The sequence below is a fragment of the Arthroderma uncinatum genome, assembly GCF_011692745.1.
Source record: "Arthroderma uncinatum strain CBS 119779 chromosome Unknown scaffold2, whole genome shotgun sequence".
Taxonomy (NCBI): domain Eukaryota; kingdom Fungi; phylum Ascomycota; class Eurotiomycetes; order Onygenales; family Arthrodermataceae; genus Arthroderma; species Arthroderma uncinatum.
The window spans coordinates 1361623-1385258 of NW_022983864.1; the positions used below are offsets into that span (position 1 = coordinate 1361623).

Genomic DNA, 23636 nt, shown 5'->3' on the forward strand with positions numbered 1-23636 from the left:
ATAATACGGAAATTCCTTATATCTACCGGCGTGGTCGGTATTTGGGTCACGAACTCTGGAAAGGCAAGACTGGCAGTGAAGAATGCTTTTCAGGCGGCTGGCATTAGTATTATTGAAGAATGGATATGGGTTAAAACGACTGTGGCTGGAGAAGCGGTTACGCCGCTTGATGGGGTGTGGAGGAAGCCGTATGAGGTGTTGATAGTGGGAAGGATGGCTGGGCAAGTAGATAATGTCAGGAGGAGGATTATTGCTGGAGTTCCAGATGTGCATTCGCGGAAGCCAGGGCTGAGAGAGCTAGTTGGGCAGGTATTCTTTGATAGCAAGGAATATTCGGCATTAGAGGTGTTTGCACGCAGCCTCACGACAGGGTGGTGGGCAGTAGGTGATGAGGCAGCGAGGTTTAATTGGGATGGATGGTGGGCAACTAGAGATTACTTGGATAAAAATGTATCATAATGACAAAAAGTAATAAATGGATGATTTGCTGTTCTATTAACCTGATCTACATCGTACATCAATCCCATCAGTCAAACACGGGCCCGAGACTAACAAGACTGAATCTCAAGTCACCCTGCCCAGCAGCCTCCTCCGTTTTCAAAAACCTCCTAACCCCCTTATCCAACGCCTTCTCACTCAACATATCCTCATCCTCACCCAACTCTCCTCGGCACAATGGCCCCTTTCTCCTCCCGTCAAGCTCATACAACTTTCCATCATCACCCTTGACAAAGCACACGAAATGCAAATCAACATTCTCTTCGGCATCAGGCGCAGTCGAGTCCCCCTTCTTAGCAGCATCGGCATGCGCACTCTCCAGCGCAGAGCTAGAATATAGCAAGTCTGCCCTCTCCTGAGGAGCTAACGGGATAGCGTCAGCTAGTAATTTTGCTAAATCGGAGCCTGGCGTGATCTCGCGCTTTGATGCACCGTTGCATACGGCGTGAAGTAGGCCGATGAGACCACACGCGTTGCGGATCGTCTGTTTGAACCATGTTACTGGCTCCTGGGGTCCAGAGGAAGTGTATGGTTGGATATCAGCGTCTTCGGCAACTCGGGACTTTTCATAGGTCTGTGAGACCGGGAAGACGAGAAGGAGGGCGTGTGAGGGGCGAGGGATGAAAGCTAGAAGGTCTGGGTCGGAGATGCTGAAGACGTCTGCAAAACCGAGAGAGGATGGAAGGCCGAGTTGGTGGATTAGATGTGACATGACCTCGGGGTTATTTTCTATAGCGGTCTGGTTAGCGGGTTGTACATGAGGGGCTGGATGGGATGAACTAACCGAGAGGCACAAACGCCTTCGCATTGCGTGGACAGTCGGGGTTGTTGTCTGCCATGTTGATTATTTGTATTCTAGTATCTTGTTGAATGTAATATCTTCAATTCCTGACGTTGATGCTGATGTTGATGCTGTGTCGTGTGTTTGGCGCTGATGCCTAGGCTAGAAGTGGTGGGTGGGAGAAACTGCGTCATAGTGCAAACACGGCAAACCTGCAATATTCATAGCAAAAAAGAGCATCGTAACAATCGTTAGATATCGTCTATCATGATTTTTATCGTTCTATCTAATTATTACCCTTCAATGGGGCGAATACGTTCACCCACAGCTCACTGGCCTCTCCCAGGTAATACGTGAGATCCATATCTGCCATCCCCGCCTCCTCATCCCCCGCAATGGTCTCAAGTTGCGAGATGAGGTTCTCCAGCCCAAACGCCTTGCCGGTAGCCTGCGTATTGCCCGCGTCGAGCATGACATTGACTACATGGATGTGAAAATGGTAGTATGTTGGCTGATAGTGAACATACAGCTTGATCTGATCCCGCTCCATGGACGGATAGACCTTCACCACGCTATCGAGTATGCTTTCACGCATCTGTTTGAGCCATGGAACGTGTTTCTTCCGTAGATCTCGCAGACTCCAGATATCCCTCCGCTGGACTAGGCTTAGTAGCCGTAGAGTCCCCATCGTCTTACGATCCCAGTTCAAGTCCGGGAGTAGCAAGAACCCTTCCTCCTCGTCTTCGTGGCGGAAGAGTACATCCTCCTGCTCCTTGCGGCCTTCGATGATGTTGTAGACCCAGTTCAGACGGCCGGCTTCACGCTTACCGGACATGTATGGGCGGACATGCTGCTGGTAGATGGCTGGTGTCTCTGTGACCATGCGTACGGGCTGGACAGAGTATTTGGCAACATGCTGGGGCGTGCACGGGTAGATGAGGGTGAGCTTCAGGTCCGGCGAGGAAGGCGAGGAAGGAGAGCAGGCCAGGGCCCAATGGTAGATGTCGTTTGCGCTGAGGTGGGAGATGTGCGTGAGAGAGGAGCAGATTGAGGCTAGAGAAGGCTGATCGACGGCGAAGGCGGCGCGCTCGAGGAGCAGGAGAGCTGGTTGGCTGTCGATTGAGCCGAGGAGTGAGATGCGGCGGTCATTCTGGTCTAGCGATGTTTAGTTGTCAAAGACGTGCATTGCATGTAGATGTTGGATGCCATACCCTGGTTCAGCAGCCGGTCCAGAACGAACCGTGGGACCAGGCTGGCGCTATCTGCTTGCTCGTCCATCCTGTCTATGCACATCAAGTGGTTATCGTCTCGACATCGCCATGGCTGTGCAGTTGATGCTTGCTCGGTGGTGGTATTATGTAACCATTACATAATCAGTTATATGCGGCATGAATCGTGATGGCCTCAAAGTCGAGGATGTTTCCAGATGAAAGCAAAAAGGTGAACTCAAGACACGCAGCAGAGCTCCATCCAGCATCGCCGCATGCTGCATCATTGGACAGGAAACAAGTAGGTTCGAAAACCAAGAGATGTACCCGAGGACCGGCCACATGGTCGCGATGGAGCATCCAACGTTTAACGCTTCGTATTGGAGCAAGGCATCCCCAAGGCGCTCCTCCGCCTCCTCTGCGGAGTCTTTTTTCTGGGCTCTTCGCTCTTCTCTCCTTCTCTCGTTCTGCCCTTTTCGTCTCCCTTGTCGCCCTACTTGTCGACTTCCTCTTTGGGCTATATTATATAAGCTTATATTCTATTATTAGACCGGGATGACATAAGTATAAGCGGTTCCTTGGCGATGCTTGGCAAGGCTTGACCTACTTACACGTGCAGCACGTGCCTTCCCGTGATCTCCTGACTGGCTCTAACCTTTTACTTCCTTCCCTTTTTTTTACCCTTTTTCATCCCATCTTCTCGTGTTAAGAACGGAGTAAAAGAGATGCAACTTCCCTAACTTCCCTGCTCATGCCTCGGAGATTGCGGACCAGGGGGGGAGAAAGGTAGCAAGGCCAGCGGCGATGGGAGGCAACCAAGATATGGAGTACTCCATCCTCCGTACTTCCTGACCAGTAGTCCAATTGGCACGAACGAAGCTACGGAGTATACGGAATCCTCCGAGCGGACCGTGGCAGGTTGCACGTTGTGGCAGTCGACCTGATAACTCGCGATAGCTACGGACATGGATGCGCGTGGATGCGCGACGCACAACCCTGGACCAACGTGGGGAGTGGGCCAAGGTTGAGGTCGAGGTCGAGGTCAATCGAAGAAGAAGAGAGGCATGGGACGGACGGGCGTTGTTGATCCGTGGCCAGGTCCGTATATTAAGACCATCCTCCCCCGTCCTCTTTTCCCTTTCTTTCTCCTCCTCCAAGTCAAGCATTCCGGGCAAGATGAAGTACTCCGTCCTCGCCGCCGCCGCCTTCGCCTCGACAGCTCTCGCCCAGACCTTCCAGCGTCTGGGTGGCTGTCCCGAGCTTGGATGCATCTTCCCCCCAGACAAGTACGTCCAGCCTGAGCCAATTGACCATTGACCACCGGGATGATAGAACTAACCAGCGTATAGAGCCGAGTTCCTGTCTGGACAGTTCTTCGACATCCGTCTCGAGGTGCACCAGCCGGTCAATGGATCCGAGGCTCGCACCGGAGAGCCAGATGAGAAGTTCACCTTCACCATCGAGCACAAGAGACGAGGCGCCCACTCCGCCGAGCCAGCGACCAAGTTCTTTAAGGTCGAGGAGCCGAAGCTCGAGAAGTGGCAGTTCTCCTGGTACGAGGATCTCTTTGCCAAAGACGCAAAGAAGCCCTCCCTCGTCAACGTCGCCTCCAAGGCCTTCCGTCGCGTCAGCCTCGACCGCCCCGGTACCTACGAGGCCGTCCTGACCTACTACAATGGCAAGAAGACCACCGCTACCTGGGAGGTCAAGGAGCTGCGCACCCGCCGTCGTGCTAAGAATGTCGTCCTCTTCATCGGTGATGGCATGACCACCAACATGATCACTGCCGCCCGTCTGATGGCCCATCACTCCATCAACGGCAAGTACCAGACCACGATGCAGATGGACCAGTTCCCCGTCCTCGGTCACCAGATGACCCATTCCATGGATTCCTTCATCACCGACTCTGCCAACTCTGCCACCGCCCTCTACACCGGCCACAAGTCCACTGTCAACGCATTGAACGTCTACCGAGACTCCTCCAAGTCTCCCTTTGACGACCCCAAGTTCGAGACTATCGCCGAGATCTTCCGCCGTGTCAACCCCGGTGCTGGTGTCGGTATCGTCTCCACCGCCCATTTGTCTGACGCTACCCCAGCTGCCCTGACTGCTCACACCAGTGACCGTGGTGAGGCCGCTCACGTCATCGACACCTACTACCACGGTCTCTCTAACTGGACCCAGTGGGACGGTCCCGACGTTCTCTTCGGCGGTGGTGCCGAGGATTTCCTGCCCAGCGACGGAAATAAGAAACAGAACTACTACGAGATGTTCCAGAAGAAGGGATACTCTCTGTCCTGGAACGCCACCGCCCTTGCACAGGCTTCCAACAACGACCGTGCTCTCGGTGTCTTCTCCACCAGCGTCATGGCCAAGTGGCTCGACCGTAACGTCTACAAGGATAACCTCAAGCAGCAGAAGAACTACCCCGATGGCTCTGACAAGGACGCCGACGACCAACCCGGCCTCAAGGAGATGACCCTCAAGGCCATCGACATCCTCCACACCCGCAACCGCAACCACCGCGAGAGCCGTGGCAAGGGTTTCTTCCTCATGTCTGAAGCCGCCAGCATTGACAAGCAAATGCACTCCTTGGATTATGACCGTGCTCTCGGTGAACTCCTCGAGCTCGACGACACCGTCCGTGCCACCATTGCTAAGCTTCGTGCCCTAGGTGAATTGGACGACACCCTCATCCTCGTCACCGCTGACCACGGACACGGCTTCGATGTCACCGGATCCGTCGACACCAAGTACCTCGCTGAGCAGAAGGGTGACCGTGAGAAGCGCAACGCCATCGGCACCTACTTCAACTCCGGTCTATCCCAGTACACCGTCCAAACCCAGGGCTCCCTCAAGTACTCCGAAGGCGTCCACTTCCCCGCCCAATGGGACCCTCGCTACACCCTCCACGCCGGCCTCGCCGCTCACCCCGACATTCGTGAGAACTACCAAGTCCACAAGGACGGTCCACGAAAGCCTGTTACTTCCGCCAAGGGCTCCAAGGACTACTACGTCAACTACAAGGACGCCGTCACCGGTTTCATCGTCAACGGCACCATTGCTCCTGACGAAGCCTCGGGCGTTCACTCGCTCACTGACGTTCCTGTGTTCGCCATGGGACCATGCCAGGAAGACTTCGGCGGTGTCTATAACTCTGTTGATATCTTCTTCCGTATGGCTCAGTGTCTCGGTTTGAGCAAGACCAGATGGTAAACGTTCACCATCGCCTTCACGTTTTCGGTTTAAAATAGTAAATTTAATGTCCGCAATGGAAATGCGTGTATATATGTAATATGTCGAGCTAGATATTTTATCAATATCATTATGGAATATTGGATACTCAAAATATGTGATTTCGTAACTTCTTTGATTTAGTTCTTAATTAGGCCTGCTTTGCCTTCGTCGTCGCCATGCATCTAAGATCCGTCAGCTCAGCTCAGCTCAGCTCATGCTTCATAAAAGGCTGTAACTCACCGCATGTGCGAATGATATCCACTCCCCCATAGATCGAACATAGACGTCCTCATCGGCAGGAAGCTTCTCATGTTCCCATACCGTAAGCGTAGAGAACGTTCCAACCGTTTCAAGCTGGGATATCGGTTCCTCTTCTTCCTCTTCTTCGTCGTCATCACCTACTCGGCGACGGGTGGAATTCTCGCATTGTGGTGGTTTAGTCACAACCACTCCTAATCGTCGTTAGATGCATTTACATATAGATTTGATGAGGATAGGCGAATATACCCTGATACCCGTCTGGAAGAGGCATGGAACGACCACGCAGCTTTCGACCACGGAAATATGCCGTCGATGTGTTTGATTCTAATGATGGTGTCAGCATTACTGATTAATTATAAAGATGTAGCTGCATGCGTGCATATATACCTCCATCTGTAGTTGTGTCAGATACCGGATTCCAATGCCTCGACGAGACATTCACTGGTCCGTCGTGGTGGATTCGGCAGGGTAAGATATTAGTCGTCACGGTCGCGGCGGGTGTGTGAGAGTTGTTTATCTGTGATTGCGAGTGTGATGGTTTCTCTTCTTGTGCTTGTGCCTGTGCCTGTGCCTGTGCCTCTTTCTGCGGTTGTAGAGAGCTCGCTTTGGCAGCTGCTGGTCGTAGTGCAAGCATTATTCTGGCTAGTACTGGGCTCTGACCTGATGAACTTGATTTATCTCTGTCTGTGTGGGTATATGTATAGGCTAGCAGGATATCAGGGGGTTTTTTTTTCTTCGTCAAGTTGTTGTGAGGTGAGGTTGAAGGTGATGGCTTAAATTGAATTTGACGCGTCGCGTTTCTATCTACGGCGGACTATAGACTAGCTTACATGCTGCCAAAACTCGTATTTTTACAAAGTTATCGCTTATTTAGCATCCGGAGAGATCTCCTCCGCTACGTTCCTCTCGATACGACCACATGGCGAGATCAAGATCATTCAGGGATGGGCGACAGGGATTGTTGCCGTCCTTCTCATTAACCATAAGGTTGTACGGAGGTCGAATTTAGAGTATCTGGTTGAGATATTTACTGTCCGAAGGTAATCGCTTCTCCAGCTCTTGCTTCGCATGCGTGTAGTCGATATGTGGATTGACTAAAAAATCAGCCCATTTTTGGTGTGATATTTCGAGCAAAAATTCCATCATAAAGAAGGACGCGTAAATTGACCCGGCCTAAGCATTTCTGTAAGTAGAGTTTGGCTGCTCTATAATTCTTACTTGGTGCAAGGAATACATGCGTTAGCAAATGGACTGGGAGGGCAGATGTATATAGAAACAGGAGACAAACCGAGCATGCGACTGGGAGGGTGGAGGGAAAGTAGGAGAGATTACTTATGCGGTTGAGAAAGTTGATACTCAAGACACTTATGGCAAAGAAAATAGGGTACTGACAAGAGGTATGGCAGACGGAGGTCGAGACATGGTAGATAAAAGCAAGAGGTATGGTAGATGAAAGGAGCGGTCGGGTAGGGTATAGTGGAAGGAAAGAACACTACGGTAAATGAGGTGGATAGGATATAGTGGTATCTGAGCTGAAATCTGGGGTTGGGAGCGGCTTCCCCTGCTCATAGGCAATATCAGCGTAGTCATCGTATGGTATAGAAGGACCTTTGTAAGCTACAGAAATAATTAGTTAAAATCTTTAAGGTAATGAGAGGTAACTTACGCGGCATGCTAGACGTTCTAAAAAGCTCTTCCATTTCTTCCTCAGACATGGCTCTAAAATAAGCACCCAGCGCCTGGCTATCTAGCGTCTTCAAGTAGTCGCGGTCTACCTTTGGACGAGGTTTTGAGCTAGTCGTATCAGTGGTGTTGGAGGCTGTAGTCGTGTCAGGGCTGTTGGAGCTCGTAGAAGGCGACACTACTTTCTCATCGCCAGCCGACTCCGCCGGTAAGGGAGGGGTGGTTTTGGGCATGGCCAAGTATGATAAACGCGCCTTGAAGGGTGTAGCAGTGATATAGGAGTTGTTTATTTGCTTTAACTGGTGCTCTCTACTTTGAAGCAGATAAGAAAGCGAGAGAGATAATAACCTCATTTATATTTCGTCTCAGACGCCTCGGGTTGTCGGGAGAATATTAATGCGAGAGCGTGACTACCATACCTAGAGGAATTTACGGTTGGTAGTTAAAGCGGCGATACTCGATCTAGAACGCTACACCGGATCGGGGAATTTGGTGAGGTCTAGGAGTAGTACATACGAAATGATATTGGATATCAATAATGTAATATGCATTCGACCATGATTATAGAAACATACGCTATGAAGCAACGCAACGGGGTATCCGACTCTAACACCTACATCTGGTAGATCACTTCTTTTTCTTCTTTGGTTTCTTTTTCTTCTTTTGCTCGCCAGTCCCATCAGACGCCGGCACCGTCCGAGCAGGCCACTTCTTTAAATGCTCCCTCTCAAACCCATCCTTGTCCCTACGGAAAAGCATCATCGTCGCTCTGGCATCTTCAACACTCGAGTGTGCACTACCCTGTATTTCTAACCCTAGAAGCTCTGAAGCTAATACCTTCAGTTTCGGCGACCCTCCACCCGCAAACTTTCGATACGGTGGATGTCGACTGGTATCCCTGATATCGCGTTTCGAATGGCTGAGCAGTAGCGCATCGAGATCGTTCCGCACCGCATGTCCGACCAAGATCCGGTCGTCAAGCAACTTCGCTACGTCTCGCTGAACGGTCTCTAGCGAGCGCGCCTCGACCATGTGTTTAGGGAGAATTCCGCTTACATGCGAGCGCCAGTCGGTGACCATTTCTTTGGGCCGGACATAGGAGTCGTAGACCTGATCACCATTGTAGTTCACGATACTGACGCGGGCGAGGGCTGAGTCCTTATCGGGGTTTGGTCCTACGCCTACCATCTCGCAATCGATCGCAACATATTTTCCCACTTCGATCCTGTATAGTTCCGTTAGAGGTCAGTTTTTATTGGGATAATAGGACTGCGCTTACTCGGGTGATAGCCCTATATTCACTAGGTCCTTGTCAGAAGCTGTCTGCCTTGAAGATGCTACCGGCGTAGTCTCTGTATTATCTGCTACATCTGTAGCCGTGGACATAGTTCTCCGCCGTTTAAACGCCGGTCCGCGGAGTGAGCTATTATCAACAGCGGTCGAACTTTTCGACGACGAGAAGACTCTCCTCCTCTTCACGCTGTCATTGTATGCTGCCGAGCCACCAGTAGATGTCCGTTTTTTCGCAGCTGAATCCTTGCTAGGCGATGAGCTACTGGGCTTGAGAGACTGTTGAAGCTTTCTCCAATTGCTCGAAAGTTCCTTTCGCTCCATTCCCATTCTATCGCAATAGCCGCCCTTGGGAGAGAATATCCAACTGCGAATCGTCTTGTGCTTCGAAGAATTATTTTTTTGATCTTTCAAAGTTGTTATCGCAAAGTGCAAACAGCGCAAACAAACCAGTGATTACATAAGCTGACTAACAACTTAGTAAGCCCGTGGAAATAAGGCCGCGTTTTGTTAAAAAAGTGTCAAAAAAAAGAGACAAAAAGTTGAATCATTTCTCATATCTACAACGAAAGCAGAACTCCCTATATATACTCCGTATACTCCGCGATATTAATTTTGAAGATAAAGCCGGCCATCTCAAACAGATGGCACTTTGAAGTCCTTGTACGTCCATTTTTCTGTAGCTTTCCTCTTCGCCTTCTTCGACTGTAAGATTGGATTCCGGGCCTCGAGTTTACCCTGCACCATCAGACTCCTGTACCGGTCGCCTAGTAAATTACCCTCTGGCTTGAGGAGCAAGAGCGAATCCTTAAGCTCATCTGGTAGAACCAACTCTAACGGTTTGGCCGGTACACTATACGATGTCTGTTAGTAGGAATATGGTAAACTTGTTAAAAAAAAAGGTACTCACGGAGTTCTGCCGGCAAATGGCCGTTTGCGAAGAGCAGGCTCTTCATCCTCCTCAGACTCTTCGTCCTTCGCCACGGCCAATTTCGATTTCTCCTTCTCTTCAATCTGTTTCGTGATAAGTTTAGCTTGGGCAGCCTGCTGTTCCCGCATCTTCATCTTAGCCTCTGCTTTCGCCTTTCTCTCCGCTTCTTTCCTCCTAAGGATCTTATTCCTCTGGGCCTTAGTTTTCCTCTCGGGCCGTTTCTTCTTCAGCGACTCATTCTCGTATTCACTCTCGAATCCTTCCCACGCACTCTCGTCGTCAGATTTGACCTGGCCATCGTCGCCCTCTGCTGCCTCGATACGCGCAATCCGCTCCGCCTCTCGTTTCTGTTCCTCTAATCTTATCTTCTCGGCTTCAATCTCCTTCTCTCCCTCTTTCGTCAACAAATCGTCCCATTCCTGGAATGAGGGGTTGTAGCTTATCCCGGCCTTGGGCTTCATCACAGACGGTATCGCTTTGCCGTTTGCTGCTAGTGAAATTGGGGCTTGAGACATGGTCTTGGGAGCATTGACTGGCTTTTTCTTTTCCAAAAAGGTGAACTCCTTCTCATGCTTGCTATCGACAGCCCATGGATCGTGAGCTACGCTAGGTTGTATCGCCGTTTCGTCGAGTTTTGCTTCTTGCGCCACTTTCTTCAAACGTAGCCATTCCTCCCTCGTTACCCAGTCACTTCGATTTCTTTTAGTTTTAGGCTCAATGATCCCATCTGTAATTTTCGAGGACGGCCGTTTCCGGCTGTCAACCGCGCTTATAGCTGAGCGCTGAGCGAGAATTTCGTCGGCTCGTAGAGGTTTGGAGTTTTTCAGGACTTTCTTCTGGACTTCTTCATCGCCTGTAGGATCGATTATGAACAGTTCTTCGGATGGTTTCTCGGCCAACACTCCTCTGCAAAGTAAATTTAGTTTCAACATTCAACCATCAAGTTATAGCAGAACCTAACGTACCCTTTGATTACTTCCTCTCGAACCTGTTCAAGCCCCTCTTGCAGTTCCGTCACATCGACATTTTTCCTCCACGCCTTCTTGCCCTTTCGTGAAGGCTGCTTATGCTGCTGCGGCGCTCCTACTGAGGCCGACATTCTGCTAGTGATAGATCTGTAGAATATCGATTTTCAGTATTGACCGTCAACTTGTGTGTCTTTTGTTATCGTGCGGTGCATTTTTCTTCTTGAGGAAAATTTAAGTTTTGCGCATTTGGTTATCGCGCTTGGCGCTAACATGCGCTAAATTTCAACTTCATGTTTCCCAAGCCCATCAATAGTCCAAGGGCGCCAGCTAGAACGAAATTCCAGCAGGAGTTCCAGCACGACACGCGGTATAATCACACAACGGGTTCGAGGCTGAGGCACCCGTCAATATGCCGGTCGTAAAAGGCGGTGTTTGGTATGTTATAACATTTACTTACGCGTTGCTTTGGATTACAGCCTGCTGACATTTTAAATCTTCCCCTAGGACAAATATCGAGGACGAAATCGTCAAGGTTGCGGTCTCCAAGTATGGGCTGAACCAATGGGCTCGAGTTTCCTCGCTTCTTGCGCGCAAAACACCAAAACAGTGCAAAGCTAGATGGTCAGAATGGCTGGATCCAGCTATTCGAAAGATCGAGTGGTCCAAGGAGGAGGACGAAAAACTGCTTCATTTGGCTAAATTGATGCCCACGCAATGGCGAACTATTGCGCCTATTGTTGGACGAACAGCTACGCAGTGTTTGGAAAGATATCAAAAGCTCTTGGATGAAGCTGAGGCGCGGGAGTCAGATGAACTTGGCCTTGGTGGACCTGCTGGCGGCGAGGCTGCTGCTCCCAGTGCAGACGACGTTAGGAGACTACGGTAAGTTAAGATATGCGATAACCTCTTGCCGACTTTTACTGACAGTATCCTTATAGACCAGGAGAACTAGACCCCGATCCCGAATCCAAGCCTGCGCGCCCTGATACCATCGACCTTGACGAGGATGAAAAGGAAATGCTTAGCGAAGCACGAGCGCGTCTGGCCAACACTCAGGGTAAGAAAGCGAAGCGCAAAGCAAGAGAACGTCAGCTCGAGGAATCGCGTCGACTCGCAGTCCTACAAAAACGAAGGGAACTTAAAAATGCCGGAATCAACGTCAAGGTTGTTACCCGTAAGCCAGGCCAGATGGATTATAATGCAGATATTCCGTTTGAAAAGGCGCCGGTCCCTGGCTTTTACGATACTCTTGATGAACAATCGAAAAATGAACGGCAGCGTGCTAGCTTCGACCCCCGAAAACTGCAGCTCGCAAGTAAGCGAAAGGGTGAACCAGATGAAGACGATGAGAGGAAGCGGAGGAAGAATGAAAAGAATGGCCCCTCTTCTGCCTTTGCGGCCGCCGCCAAAGCAGGTCAGATGCAGCGAATCCGTGAGGCAGAGCAGAGCAGCAAACGGCGCGCACTTGTTCTCCCAAGCCCTCAAGTCGGGGAAACTGAACTAGAAGAGATCGTTAAGATGGGGATGGCTGGAGAGCGTGCGAGTCGAATGGCCGGTGAAGATGGGAGCGAAGGGACTCGAGGACTTGTCGGTAACTATTCGAATATTGTTGGGAACACACCAATCCGAACTCCCAGAGCACCGCCGGAAGAGGATCGTATCGCGAACGAAATCCGGAATATTAGGGCCTTGACAGAAACTCAGTCGTCTCTCCTTGGCGGCGAAAACACTCCTCTACAAGAAGGGGGTGGTTCAACTGGATTTGAGGGTATAGCGCCTCGTCAACACCAGATGGTCACTCCAAACCCCATGGCCACACCGTTCCGACAAGGAATGGGCAATGCAACCGGCGCGACTCATATGCGTGGGCCGGGTGCAACACCATTACGAACACCCAGGGATAACCTCATGATTAACCCAGAAACCGGCGATCCTTATCAGCTTGTTGGCAGTACGCCCAAGGAGATTAAAATGCGAGAAAGCTTCGCCCGACGCAGCCTAAAATCTCAGCTTTCTAGCTTACCCAAGCCAAAGGAGACTGAATGGGAGCTGGAGGAAATGCCATCTGAGAAGCCTGTGCCGGCAGCCTCTACTGAAATCTCGGAAGAAGACGCTTCAGAGCGTGATATGAGAAACAGGCTTGCGGCTGAGAAGGCAGCGGAAGTGGAATTCAAACGACAGACGAGGGTTTATAGGGAAGGCTTCCCTCGCCCGACCTCAGTCAACATTAAGCACCTGATGGAGGAGGCTGATAAGGTCGACGATCCCAGCCGTAGACTCATCGCCCGTGAGATGGCTAGACTCATTGCCAACGATGCTCGAAAGTTCCCGTTGCCAGGCTCTAAGGTTGAAGGAAAGGCACCGAAACTAGAATTCCTAGATGATGATCTTCTAGCGAAAGCAAGGGAAGAAATCATAGCAGAAGCGGGTAAGCTTGACACCCAGCAGCAATGGATTGAAGGCTTCAGCTCGTCATGGTCAACCATCCATGAGTCCGCTTCTGCTTTGCCTGGACTCTCCCTCTATGACGACGACGAGGAGGATAAGCGGTTCCAGCAACAACAGCAAGAAATGTCCCGTGCATTTGATACTGTCCAAGCTAGCCTGCTGCAGGCCGCTGAGCAGGGCAACAAGCTGGAGAAGAAAGTCGCCCTACACTTTGGCGGGTATCAAGCCCGAGCAAAGACACTGCGAAACAAGATCATACAAGCCAGCGAGGCCCTTAACAAAGCTACAATCGAGCTAGACTCATTCCGCACCTTGCAGATTGCAGAGGATGCAGCTATCAGTCTGCGCCTTGAGAGCATCCGAGACGAGGTCACCTTCGTCACCAGACGAGAACGCGAGGCACAGGAACTGTACAGGGCAAGGAAGGATGAACTGGACTCTCTGAGTAGCGGGATGAATGGATGGCATTAAGGGGGTTCCTTTTTCAGCTCTATCGCCTCCTATTTGGCAGCTACTTTTTTTTGTGTATTTTTACTTACCCAGCACTGCAAGGCGTTCCTATTGTATCTAGGGGATAACTATTCAAATATTTAACTGTTCTTTGCCCTTCTCGAGTGGTTGTTTTTATTATTTCTGATACTTCATCGTCGTGCGTGCCAATATATTTGCTAGCGCGTGGTTATTGGCTGCGCCGCCATCTTCACTTCCAAAACATGGAACGGGAACCAAGGGGGAGAAAAAGGAGTTTTTCGCAACCTCGCGAAAAGTCGCATCTCAACCACAACATCCATCGATATCCCCGTAACCACGCGACTTCCATCAAAAATCCAACTTTTCTATCGCTCCGGAGTGTCTGCTGGTTAATATGGGAGTCCCAGATGGCCCTCAAGACGGCGTTGGCACGCCAGATCCTGCAGATAGAGGTTTCGCCACCTTGAACACCCTCAGGTATGCCTATAAAAAATATGAAAAAATTCTACCTCCAGCAGATCAGTCTCTGCATTTGTTACAGTCTTGATCATATAAATCTAACATTTACCTACTTTCTATAGCATCGGTGTAAAGGTGTTTGTCAATAAGGTGAGAGAATCAAGTTGCCTAGCTCATATCACGTGAGTATCACGTACTGACACGGCCATAATAGGATGGAGAGCAGCGGAAAGCAGAGATCCTTTCTGTAAGGCAGAGGAAGGGAGGGCCTAGTTTTTAGTATGTCCATGATCTCCTATTAACAGGAATGGTGCTAATATTTTAAATAGTGTTCACTATGTTGACTTCAACAAGCGTCTTGATGGTTGGTCTACCCCTTTGAGATATCAAAGATAGGACATCTGTGCTAACAGATTTATGTAGAATGGATACCTGCGTCCAGGATTGATCTGACCAAAGAAGTTGAATGGCCCCAACCAGAGAAGCCTGAAAAGAAGAAAGTATCTGGCGCAGCTGCGGCTGCGGCTGCAACCAAATCTCAGCCAAAAAATCTTAAGCGCGGACAGCATGGAAGCCGAGATGTCTCATCGACCCCAGACCTTCTCACTGGCAAAAACCAGAATATTGCAAAGACTCCCCAGCCCTCAAAGGCAGGTGGCAAGGAGAATCAGGGGGACGATGAAGGTAGCACACCGTTTGATATATCCATGCTAGGTAGTGAGGCGCCTTCAATAAGTGGTACACCTCGACTTCGCGACGGAGACTCTGAAGATGTCGAGATGATCGATATTCAAGCCGAGGCAGAAGCCAAGGCGGTCCTCAAGGACGAACAGGATAAACTTACGGCCGACACTTCTCGAGAGGACGAGATTGAAAAGCTCAGAACTGGCGGAAGCATGACTCAAAATCTAACAGAGGTCCATCGTGTACGAAATTTAAGTAAAATACAGATGGGCAAGTTTGAGATTGAGCCGTGGTACTTTTCGCCTTATCCTACATCTTTCAGTGATGCCGATATGATTTACATCGATGAATTTTGTCTCAGCTATTTTGATAATGAGCGTGCATTTCACAGACATCGAAGCAAATGCACACTCTTACACCCACCAGGCAATGAGATTTACCGAGATGATTATGTGTCGTTTTTCGAAGTTGACGGCAGACGGCAACGAACCTGGTGCAGAAACTTATGTCTACTCAGCAAACTATTCCTGGATCACAAAACGCTTTATTATGACGTCGACCCGTTTCTGTTCTATTGCATGGCCACTCGCGATGCAAACGGATGCCATCTTGTTGGCTATTTCTCCAAGGAAAAGGAGTCAGCGGAGGGCTACAATGTCGCCTGTATTCTTACATTACCTCAATATCAACGTCGTGGGTTCGGTCGACTTCTCATCGCTTTCAGCTATGAGCTTAGCAAGCGGGAGGGGAAACTAGGGTCCCCTGAAAAACCGCTCAGTGATTTGGGTTTACTGAGTTACCGACAATATTGGAGAGAAACACTTGTCGAACTGCTTGTCGAACCGGGACGAGACGCAATTAGCGAGAGTGAATTAGCTACCCTCAGTGCCATGACTGAAAAGGATGTTCATGAAACCTTGGTAGTCTTAGGCTTGCTACGGTATAACGTAAGTTTCTTACCATTTATCCTAACTATTCCACGCCGTCTCTTCTAACAACTATTTACAGAAAGGAAACTGGATCCTTGTGTTGACTGACAGTGTAATGGAGCAACATAAAAAGCGACTTGAAAAGGAGAAGATAAGGGGGGCTAGGAATATCGACCCAGCCCGTCTCCAATGGAAACCTCCAGTTTTTAATGCTTCTAGCAGGACATGGAATTGGTAAAAGGAATGTCTATATACTTTATTCTGCTCGGGTGTCCTTTAGCAAGCGATGCATTTTATGATTTTCTATTTAGCGTTGGGCTTGGAATTTGTGTCGTGCTATTTGTTATTACTGCTTGTACATTAGTTTATATTCCTGTTTTATTCTTTCCTCAGCATTATAATCACAGGTGGAATAAAATAGATGATACGGAACCGCAGTGTGTAGCTTTTAGCCTGCGCCTGCAGTAGTAGCATGAATTGATAACCTTCAAGGTCACATTCCTACAATTGATATCTCGAATCATTACGGGTATAGACATGACATGATATTACAGGTCTTCAATTTCAGCACCTATCGCTTGCATCAAAGGACAAAGTATTGGAGGTAAATGATAATCTTAATTTCCTTTCGGAGGGTTCTTATCAACCGGATTGAGGGGCTTTGAGAATCTCAGCTACTAGACAGCAGAGGTTCGAGCGATAGTATTGCGAAGGGTGAAGAAGACAAAGCTAGGCGCGAGAAAAATGAAATTATGGAGACATAGAGATAACGGGATGGCGAGGGGAAACGGGAAGGTAATCAAGGAGGAATGGCTGACAAAGGAGAGAAGGGAAATAGGGGTAGAAAAGCTATCCGCGCCTGGTAGGATCAGCCCGAAAAGAAAAATGCAAACTTGACCTTTGAAAAAGTCCATGTCTGTTTCCATCTCACGAAATTAATTATCCATGGTATTAAGAAGCAAGAAAGGAGGTAATGGCGGGGCTCCTGATATCAAACACCGGTGATAAAAGACTAAACTACTTATTTTACGCTGCTTGGGCGTGATTTAGGAGAGCCGGCACGGGTGGTGGGGGTAGTAGAAGTTGAGGTTGTAGGTCCGGTCTTTTTGGCAGTTTGTGAATTTTGATACGATCCACTCCCTTCCCTAGATCTTGGATTTCTAGTGCGGCTTTTGGGGTTTGAACGAAGTCGTGCTGCGTTTGCATTGCCTCCACCCCGTTTAGGTAATAGAATCTTTTTGACATCTTTGCCTGGCGGGCGAACGGTAACAACAATGTCTCCGTTACTATCCCGTTCAGTATGGCTGAGAATATAAGGCTCGATGCTTTGTGATAGAACTGGTTTCTGGTACTTGGTTCGGAAGCGAGATTGCTTTGGGGCTGGATGCCAGGCGGCTCGTGGGGCCATGTAAGGCACCTTAACAACGGGTAAAGATCCTGCCTCGCGGTCTTCGAAGATCGCCTCTTCATCTTCAACCTCTTTGGTAGTTACCTTATCCGAGTCATCGGTGAATTTCCGTTTCTCGCCACGTTGTGGGAGAGACACGGCAGCTGATGAGACACTTGATACCACATCCAAGGGTTCTTTGGTCGCGGATGCAACGGCCAGTGAGCTGTTCTTTCGTTGAGCAGGCTGAGTTGTTTTCTTGCCGAAAAGCCCGTTGAACCTATCCTGCCAAGATGTGGTACTGGCGATTGGTTGCGGTGGTGCTCGCACAGGCGGAGGTGAAGCTACCATAGCAGCGAAGGTTGCAGGCACTGGAGGCGGAGGTGGTGGACTAGGCGCCGAGAGAGCACCAGGAGGGAGCTTGACGCGTGGTTTAGGGTTAGGGAGATGAACTAATGGTCGTTGAGAATCGCCTGTGAAGACAGGATGGCTTGACACTTCCTCTGGCGGGGGAGGAGATTGGCTACGAGCAGACGTTGTCTCTTGGTTGTTTTGTCGCTTTGGCTCAGCGCCATGGGGGAAAAAGCGGGAGCCACGAGTCGGAGGTAGCGGTACTGGCTTCTGCTTATCAGTGAAAGGAAGACCGCTGACGGAGTCTATTTGGTGGAATGGAGAGGGTTGAGCATCCTTGTCAGAAGATTTTGCAACCACTCCAATGATGTTCCGATTGCCCGGACGCTCCCCAGCTTCGACTTGTCGCCATGTTTCGTTAAAAGTGGCCTGGAGTGACGGGCTGATTCCAGTTCTAGCTTCCTCCTCACGAAGAGCTTTGAGGTCTTGATGGAATCTTTCATTCTCTTCCGCCTCCGATTTCCTGGCAACTAGGTGGAAATTGCTCCAAGCAGCGGTTTCCTGGCCACGGTGAGGAGGCCGGTCTTGCTGCCAACGTTGGCCTTGGTTGTATGATGGCGGCGCAATTGGACCAGGAGGAGCAATTGGTTTTGGGTTATCACCAATGCGTTCTGGTCGGGCATCAGGGGATGTTAGTGGTGATAGAGGCTTCGCGGCATCCGGAATAGTCTTAGGGGGTCCAGGAAGAGGGCGAGGCATTCCTTCCGGCATTTCCACTCCTTCTTGGCCTGGTTGAGGATAAATATGCGGCTGCTCAGCCAGACCTAGCGAGCCGAGATCCGATGGAAAGCTAGTGAGGTTTCTATCAAATGTGCCGTTACCCAATGCCTTGTCGTTAGTTGGCGGGCCCCAGAGAGCTCCGAGAGTTGCTGCGTGGCCTTTGGAGCTGGGCCAAGTGTAAGTAGACGTTGAGGGAACTGAATACTTCCAGTTTGGAGGTCTTTCCTCTGGTTGAGGCCCATAAATCGGTTGTGAAGGTTTGGGCTGGGGCTCTTGAACGGGCTTTGAACCATTGGCAGCGGGTGAAGCCTCGGGGCGTGGTTGCTCATGAGAAGGTGACACTTGGTGATTTTGAGTCTGGTTGCCACTTTGCTGGGGCTTCTCAGGGGCCTTCTCCGAAGACGCTACTAGCTTCTTCACTGATTCAGGGTGATGTACCTTCATCATACCATATTGTTTGGGTTCTCCTCTTAGCTCAGGGACAGGTGGTTTTGGAGGTGACGCCACGGTAGTAGCCGTTGCCGGTTGGCCAGCAGGCCGTTTTGGTTCAGAACCTGAAGTTGCTGCTGCATCTTTTGCGCCTGGTAGTTCTTTAGCTGGTACACCCATGGATTGAAGCTTTATCCTTATACGCTCCTGTTTGGCGGCTTCCTCCTTGGCTTCCTGTTCTAATCGTCGCTGTCTCGCCATTTCTCGTTTCTCTCGCATAATTCGTTGTTGCATTGCGACTGGATCTTCGACCACTGGAGGCTGAGAGGTTGGGACTTCGGCGGCACCTTGCGGTGGTGCATTGCTCTGAGAGTTCGGTGGGGGCTGATGATAACTGGCAGGTCCATGTTCAAGGCTCCTGTGTGACTGCTGAGATGGAGATCCTATGCTTGGAGCAATAGGACCATTCTGAAGTTGACGGGTACTTGGTGAAGCGGATCTTTCAATCGTTCCAGTGGACGGTGGGCCACCTTTAAAAGGAAGGTCGGGCCTACTCAAGGACATTCTTCTAACAAAGCCTCCACTACCGCCACTCACATTCGAGGATGTACGTCGACGTCCCCAGGAACTACCTTCCGTAGGGCTTCGGTGGGTTTGGAACGCGGCCGAAGGTTCAGCTGGCCCAGATTGCTCATTGTGCATTGAACGTTGAAGGAGGGAAGCTGGTCTGAAATGGCCGTCGTTCTTCGCAGACTTGTCATTCCTCGGTGGGCCATGGCGGCTGTCTGACACGGGCTCATACCTCCCTGATTGAGAGTTGTAGAGCTCACGAGGAGCAGCGGGCTGTCTATCCCTCCAAGATCTATTAAAGTCATCTGCAGCGATTTCCTTCGCAGGAGGGGCAGAAACAGTGTCTAGACCAGGGAGCTCGCCTTGGTTTAACCGAGCAGGAGGTTGAGCCTGTGCTGGTGGATTGAGTGCTAGAGGCGACGCCTTTTCGACAGGCGGTAACGGTGCCCATGGTGATCTCACTGCTGCCGGCCCCTTAGATGTTAATGTCGACTTTTCGTTAGGACTCTTTGATAAATCGCCTCCCTGTTTAAACTGTTGCTTTTCCGCACTGGCGCCTACTTTAAGGATTGTTGTATTCGACCCGAGTGAGCTCGAAGGTTTCGCAAGTAAAAGTCTAGGTGCCTCACGAGCTGGTGGTGCATTGTTGGCCGGTGAGGGTTGTCTGCCTGGGTCAGCTGAGTTGGTAGTTGGACCATTTGTCTCCTGGGAGCCTGGCGCGGCACCTTCTGTGTGTGTTAACGTGATTTTGGTGCCGTCGTTCCACTCTATAGTCTCGGGGGCCCAGTCGTCTTCGTCGTCATCAATATCAGCCCATTTAGCTTCTTTCTCGTTGTTATCGGTTTGTATGCGTGATGTCATGTGGATGCCGTATTGCTGTTTCAACTCTTCGTCCGTAAGGTGCTTTGTTGGAGGCGGCTGGACGGCTGTATAACAACGTGTTAATCAGGGATAAGGCATATACTAACAAGTATAACTTACGTCGATTCTTATTCCATACTAGGTTGGCATCAGGAGCACCAGAGAGGTTTTTACTCCCAACCGTGGATGTTCTCGGCGAAGAATCCCGTAATCCGCTTCCAGATTTGGCAACTAACCGCGGCCTGGAGCTCAAGGGAGTAGATGTAGATGATGGAGGAGTGGATGATGAAAAGGGTGCTATAACAGGATATCAGTATTCAGCCGCTCTAAACTTGAGACAAACAGAGAGCCGTACCTTTCTCCGGAGTTGATTTGCTATTCCCATTTGACCCCGGTGGTTTTGTGACTGAAAATTTAGCAAAGGAAACAGGTTTGAATGATGCTGGCCTTTTCACAGAGCTTGTCCGCGAGTGCTGTGTCCCGTCGGTGTTGGCTCTTGCGTCAGGCCGGCTTGCATCCGTGTCAGATCCTCCACTCCCATCCCCGATATTCGGCGACAGACTGGCGTCCGCATCGTGGTTTTCCGTCCCGACTCCGTTCGCTTCCGTCGACGATGGGCTACCCGTTGATATTTCCTGCGACGTGTCTGCATTTACCTTTAGTGTTGAGCTGTTTTCAGAAGTTTTAACATCCCCCCGGTCCCCTCCAGCAGTCAAGTTGTCAAGTTTGCTCGCAGGAACGTCGGAAGGCGAAAGGTCGCCGCCCGACCGGGTTTGGTTTACCACATCGTTGCTGCTCTGCTCTGCCATAACAATGCTCTATAGCTTCAAGAAACAAGGGTCAGCGCTAGCCACCACATCACAGCTTTCATCATTTTTCGCGAGGATATCCTGGCAAGCAAAGGACACGGGATGGACGATGGACATACGTATTGTCAAAGACTATGTATTGCGACGGAGAACCACCAAGTAGCCGATCCGCAGAGAGGACTTTGACGAGCAGGTCGATAGGACACGCGTAGGCCGGAGATGCAGTCGAAGCTTCCTTGCTATCCTGGTAAGGCGAAAAACCAAAAGTACCAGCTACCGTAAGCCCAGGGATGCCGTTAACAGGCCGGAAAAAGGACACCGGGTGTTGTCAAGACAGTTGACGATATGGAAAACCTCAAGAGAAAGTGACACTTGCAAGACAAGGAAAGTCGGCCAGCTGTGCCAAGCTATTTCCCGATCGGGTTAGTCTCTACACATATACAGCACGCATTTATGGCATATACGGAGTAGCATATAGCATTTGATAGAGGACTGTACGGAGTAAAGGATGTGAGAAAGAGGATTATAGAATATGAAAGTTTAGCAACGGAAGTTCATTCTATGCGAATATCTACATATGAGTACAGTGTCATCACCGACTAGTGAGGGTTGTTCTTGTGGTGGCCTGTGGCGAGGTTAGGATCGATAACAAGGAGTACAGGGAAGAGAAGACTCACGGAGATGGGTGACGTATTGTATGCTGTATCCCAGCAGAGTCAGGCCAACGATGAGGTGGACAAGAGCTGGACAATTGGACAATAGGTTAGTCATATGTTTTATATTCAGGGCAGGAAACCCACCACCCAGGTATAGTATAAAACCTGGAAAGCAAGAATAACGGCGTGGAAGGCGGACTCACGAGCAGAGGAAGCATTCTTGCCAAAGTAGGCGGCCTGGTAGCGGGCGAAGAGGCCGGAGGGCTTGACCTCGGGGGCCGGGCCGCGTGGGAGTCTGGCGTAGAAGTCGCTCACACGCTCCATGCGGGCAGCATCCTTAGCAGCGCCGATTGCCTGATAACGTTGTTAGCCAGCTGAAATCCTGTCCGCCTTATCCATTTGCTAAACATGTATCGCTCCCAACGACTCCCGTCGTCCGACATCAAAACACACGGCGGCAGGCGGAAGAGCGGCCAATTGAAAGGAACTGGGCATACGAACCGAAGGAGAGGCAATCTGGACCCAATTGTTAGCCAACCATGATATATCTCGAGATGCACAGGGCCAGCAGGACGTACCTTTGGGGGGATGAGGGTAGAGATCCCTCGTCGGGCAATGAAGCTCATGGTGGTCGGATCTGCGCGTGAAGAACGATGTTAGCGACTCAAAAGAACACGGCAACGCATCTCCCAGGCCTGCCAGAGAGCAATTACCGTAGACACAGTTCACCGACTAAGTGCGGGTGATGTGAATCAAGAGTATTCGTGCTTTTCGTCGATGGCTTGCGGTCTCTCGCTCCAAGGAACAAGTTGAAGTGCAGCCAACGCGCGCTAACCGCATCGGGCGGCCGGCACAAGTGAATTTCCGAGGCTTCCAACTTGGGCCTTTTGGACGTCGAGATATCGAGCAAGCGCAAACATTTGATAAGTCAACGCCGAACGGTGTATCCTGCCCACGATGCCGTTACTGCGAGCTGGCGGCCCCTCTGCCGTCGGGGCGACCTGCACGCGCACAATTCGATCTGCGTACGCCCTCAATGCCCGATACCTGAGCTCCTCCGCCACCCGTCAAGCAACCGGAGACATCAAGACCACCACCCAAGATGCCCCCGCGACACCGTCCACCGGGAGCGCTATAACCCGCAAGGAGAGTGCTGGCGAATCGATTCCGCGCCACCAGCCTGACTACAATGCCACAGTCGACCACGGAACATCGTAGGTCTCCCCAGTTGGATGCCAATATGCTTACAGATTGCTAACTGTATGTCTTATCTAGCCTGTTCTCCCCTGTTCCAAAGCGTGTTATGGATGGCAGTGAACCAAGCGAGGTCGTTGCTGCTGCCGTTCTGTCTGGTGCTCCAACAGATCTCCAGGCTCGAACAGTCAGGTATGATTCCGGGCCAACTTCCAATTGATGAAAGATGAAACTGTTTCCTTACCTATTCCACCGCAGAATATACCGAGGATCTAAGCCCGCTACTCAATCTGGCACCTGGCGCAGCCACCACTGGAGAATGGACTGGGACGTTCTATCGAAGGGACACCGTTGGGAGAACCCGTTGATGGGATGGCAATCTTCCGCAGACGCCATGCAGGGAACCCACCTCAACTTCAGATCGAAGGAGGATGCCATTCGATTTGCTGAGAAGCAAGGGTACGAATATTTCGTTCAGGAGCCAAATGAACGTGTCTTCCGCCCCAAGGCTTACGCGAACAACTTCTTACACGAGTCCGGGAAGCTCAAATACATCAAAACCAAATAGACTGCCTACGCTCATTTCATGTTGTGTATATAATATTTCACGAGCGGAAAATTGTACGCTACCGTTCCAGAAATCCATTACCGTTTTGTAGGTATACCTTGGCTTTTATGGAGGGCTGTAGTCGTCACTCGGTCGTCAGGTTGTATGCCGCGTTTATCCTGGAACCAAGGCCCTCTTGACTGG

At 50.4% G+C, this 23636-nt stretch overlaps 10 protein-coding genes across 10 annotated transcripts; 4 read left to right on the forward strand and 6 right to left on the reverse strand.

Moving 5' to 3' along the window:
- Positions 1-526: 526 nt before the first annotated feature.
- On the reverse strand, positions 527-2557 carry GIQ15_02353 (uncharacterized protein; the record flags this gene model as incomplete). The annotated part of the gene is made up of 4 exons (XM_033549770.1): positions 527-1227; positions 1283-1330; positions 1577-2434; positions 2491-2557. 4 exons carry the CDS (start codon positions 2555-2557, stop codon positions 527-529), a joined length of 1674 nt encoding a protein of 557 aa, XP_033406931.1.
- An 899-nt stretch (positions 2558-3456) lies between these two features.
- GIQ15_02354 (alkaline phosphatase 4) lies at positions 3457-5703 on the forward strand (the record flags this gene model as incomplete). Its single annotated transcript, XM_033549771.1, has 2 exons — positions 3457-3773; positions 3837-5703. 2 exons carry the CDS (start codon positions 3457-3459, stop codon positions 5701-5703), a joined length of 2184 nt encoding a protein of 727 aa, XP_033406932.1.
- Positions 5704-5861: 158 nt separating this feature from the next.
- Positions 5862-6619, reverse strand: GIQ15_02355 (RNA exonuclease 4; the record flags this gene model as incomplete). Its single annotated transcript, XM_033549772.1, has 4 exons — positions 5862-5906; positions 5965-6176; positions 6232-6309; positions 6373-6619. 4 exons carry the CDS (start codon positions 6617-6619, stop codon positions 5862-5864), a joined length of 582 nt encoding a protein of 193 aa, XP_033406933.1.
- Positions 6620-7477: 858 nt separating this feature from the next.
- Positions 7478-7901, reverse strand: GIQ15_02356 (uncharacterized protein; the record flags this gene model as incomplete). The annotated part of the gene is made up of 2 exons (XM_033549773.1): positions 7478-7602; positions 7652-7901. The coding sequence occupies 2 exons, from the start codon at positions 7899-7901 to the stop codon at positions 7478-7480; spliced, it is 375 nt and encodes a 124-aa protein (XP_033406934.1).
- Positions 7902-8295: 394 nt separating this feature from the next.
- GIQ15_02357 (RNA exonuclease 4) lies at positions 8296-9288 on the reverse strand (the record flags this gene model as incomplete). The annotated part of the gene is made up of 2 exons (XM_033549774.1): positions 8296-8893; positions 8948-9288. 2 exons carry the CDS (start codon positions 9286-9288, stop codon positions 8296-8298), a joined length of 939 nt encoding a protein of 312 aa, XP_033406935.1.
- Positions 9289-9594: 306 nt separating this feature from the next.
- On the reverse strand, positions 9595-10988 carry GIQ15_02358 (uncharacterized protein; the record flags this gene model as incomplete). The annotated part of the gene is made up of 3 exons (XM_033549775.1): positions 9595-9811; positions 9869-10795; positions 10855-10988. The coding sequence occupies 3 exons, from the start codon at positions 10986-10988 to the stop codon at positions 9595-9597; spliced, it is 1278 nt and encodes a 425-aa protein (XP_033406936.1).
- A 278-nt stretch (positions 10989-11266) lies between these two features.
- Positions 11267-13776, forward strand: GIQ15_02359 (pre-mRNA splicing factor cef-1; the record flags this gene model as incomplete). Its single annotated transcript, XM_033549776.1, has 3 exons — positions 11267-11292; positions 11362-11739; positions 11796-13776. 3 exons carry the CDS (start codon positions 11267-11269, stop codon positions 13774-13776), a joined length of 2385 nt encoding a protein of 794 aa, XP_033406937.1.
- Positions 13777-14170: 394 nt separating this feature from the next.
- GIQ15_02360 (histone acetyltransferase esa1) lies at positions 14171-16086 on the forward strand (the record flags this gene model as incomplete). The annotated part of the gene is made up of 6 exons (XM_033549777.1): positions 14171-14253; positions 14358-14385; positions 14450-14514; positions 14565-14599; positions 14659-15866; positions 15928-16086. 6 exons carry the CDS (start codon positions 14171-14173, stop codon positions 16084-16086), a joined length of 1578 nt encoding a protein of 525 aa, XP_033406938.1.
- Positions 16087-16869: 783 nt separating this feature from the next.
- GIQ15_02361 (uncharacterized protein) lies at positions 16870-21035 on the reverse strand (the record flags this gene model as incomplete). Its single annotated transcript, XM_033549778.1, has 3 exons — positions 16870-20291; positions 20347-20523; positions 20582-21035. 3 exons carry the CDS (start codon positions 21033-21035, stop codon positions 16870-16872), a joined length of 4053 nt encoding a protein of 1350 aa, XP_033406939.1.
- Positions 21036-22648: 1613 nt separating this feature from the next.
- GIQ15_02362 (uncharacterized protein) lies at positions 22649-23453 on the forward strand (the record flags this gene model as incomplete). Its single annotated transcript, XM_033549779.1, has 3 exons — positions 22649-22905; positions 22967-23077; positions 23144-23453. 3 exons carry the CDS (start codon positions 22649-22651, stop codon positions 23451-23453), a joined length of 678 nt encoding a protein of 225 aa, XP_033406940.1.
- Between the last annotated feature and the right edge of the window lie 183 nt (positions 23454-23636).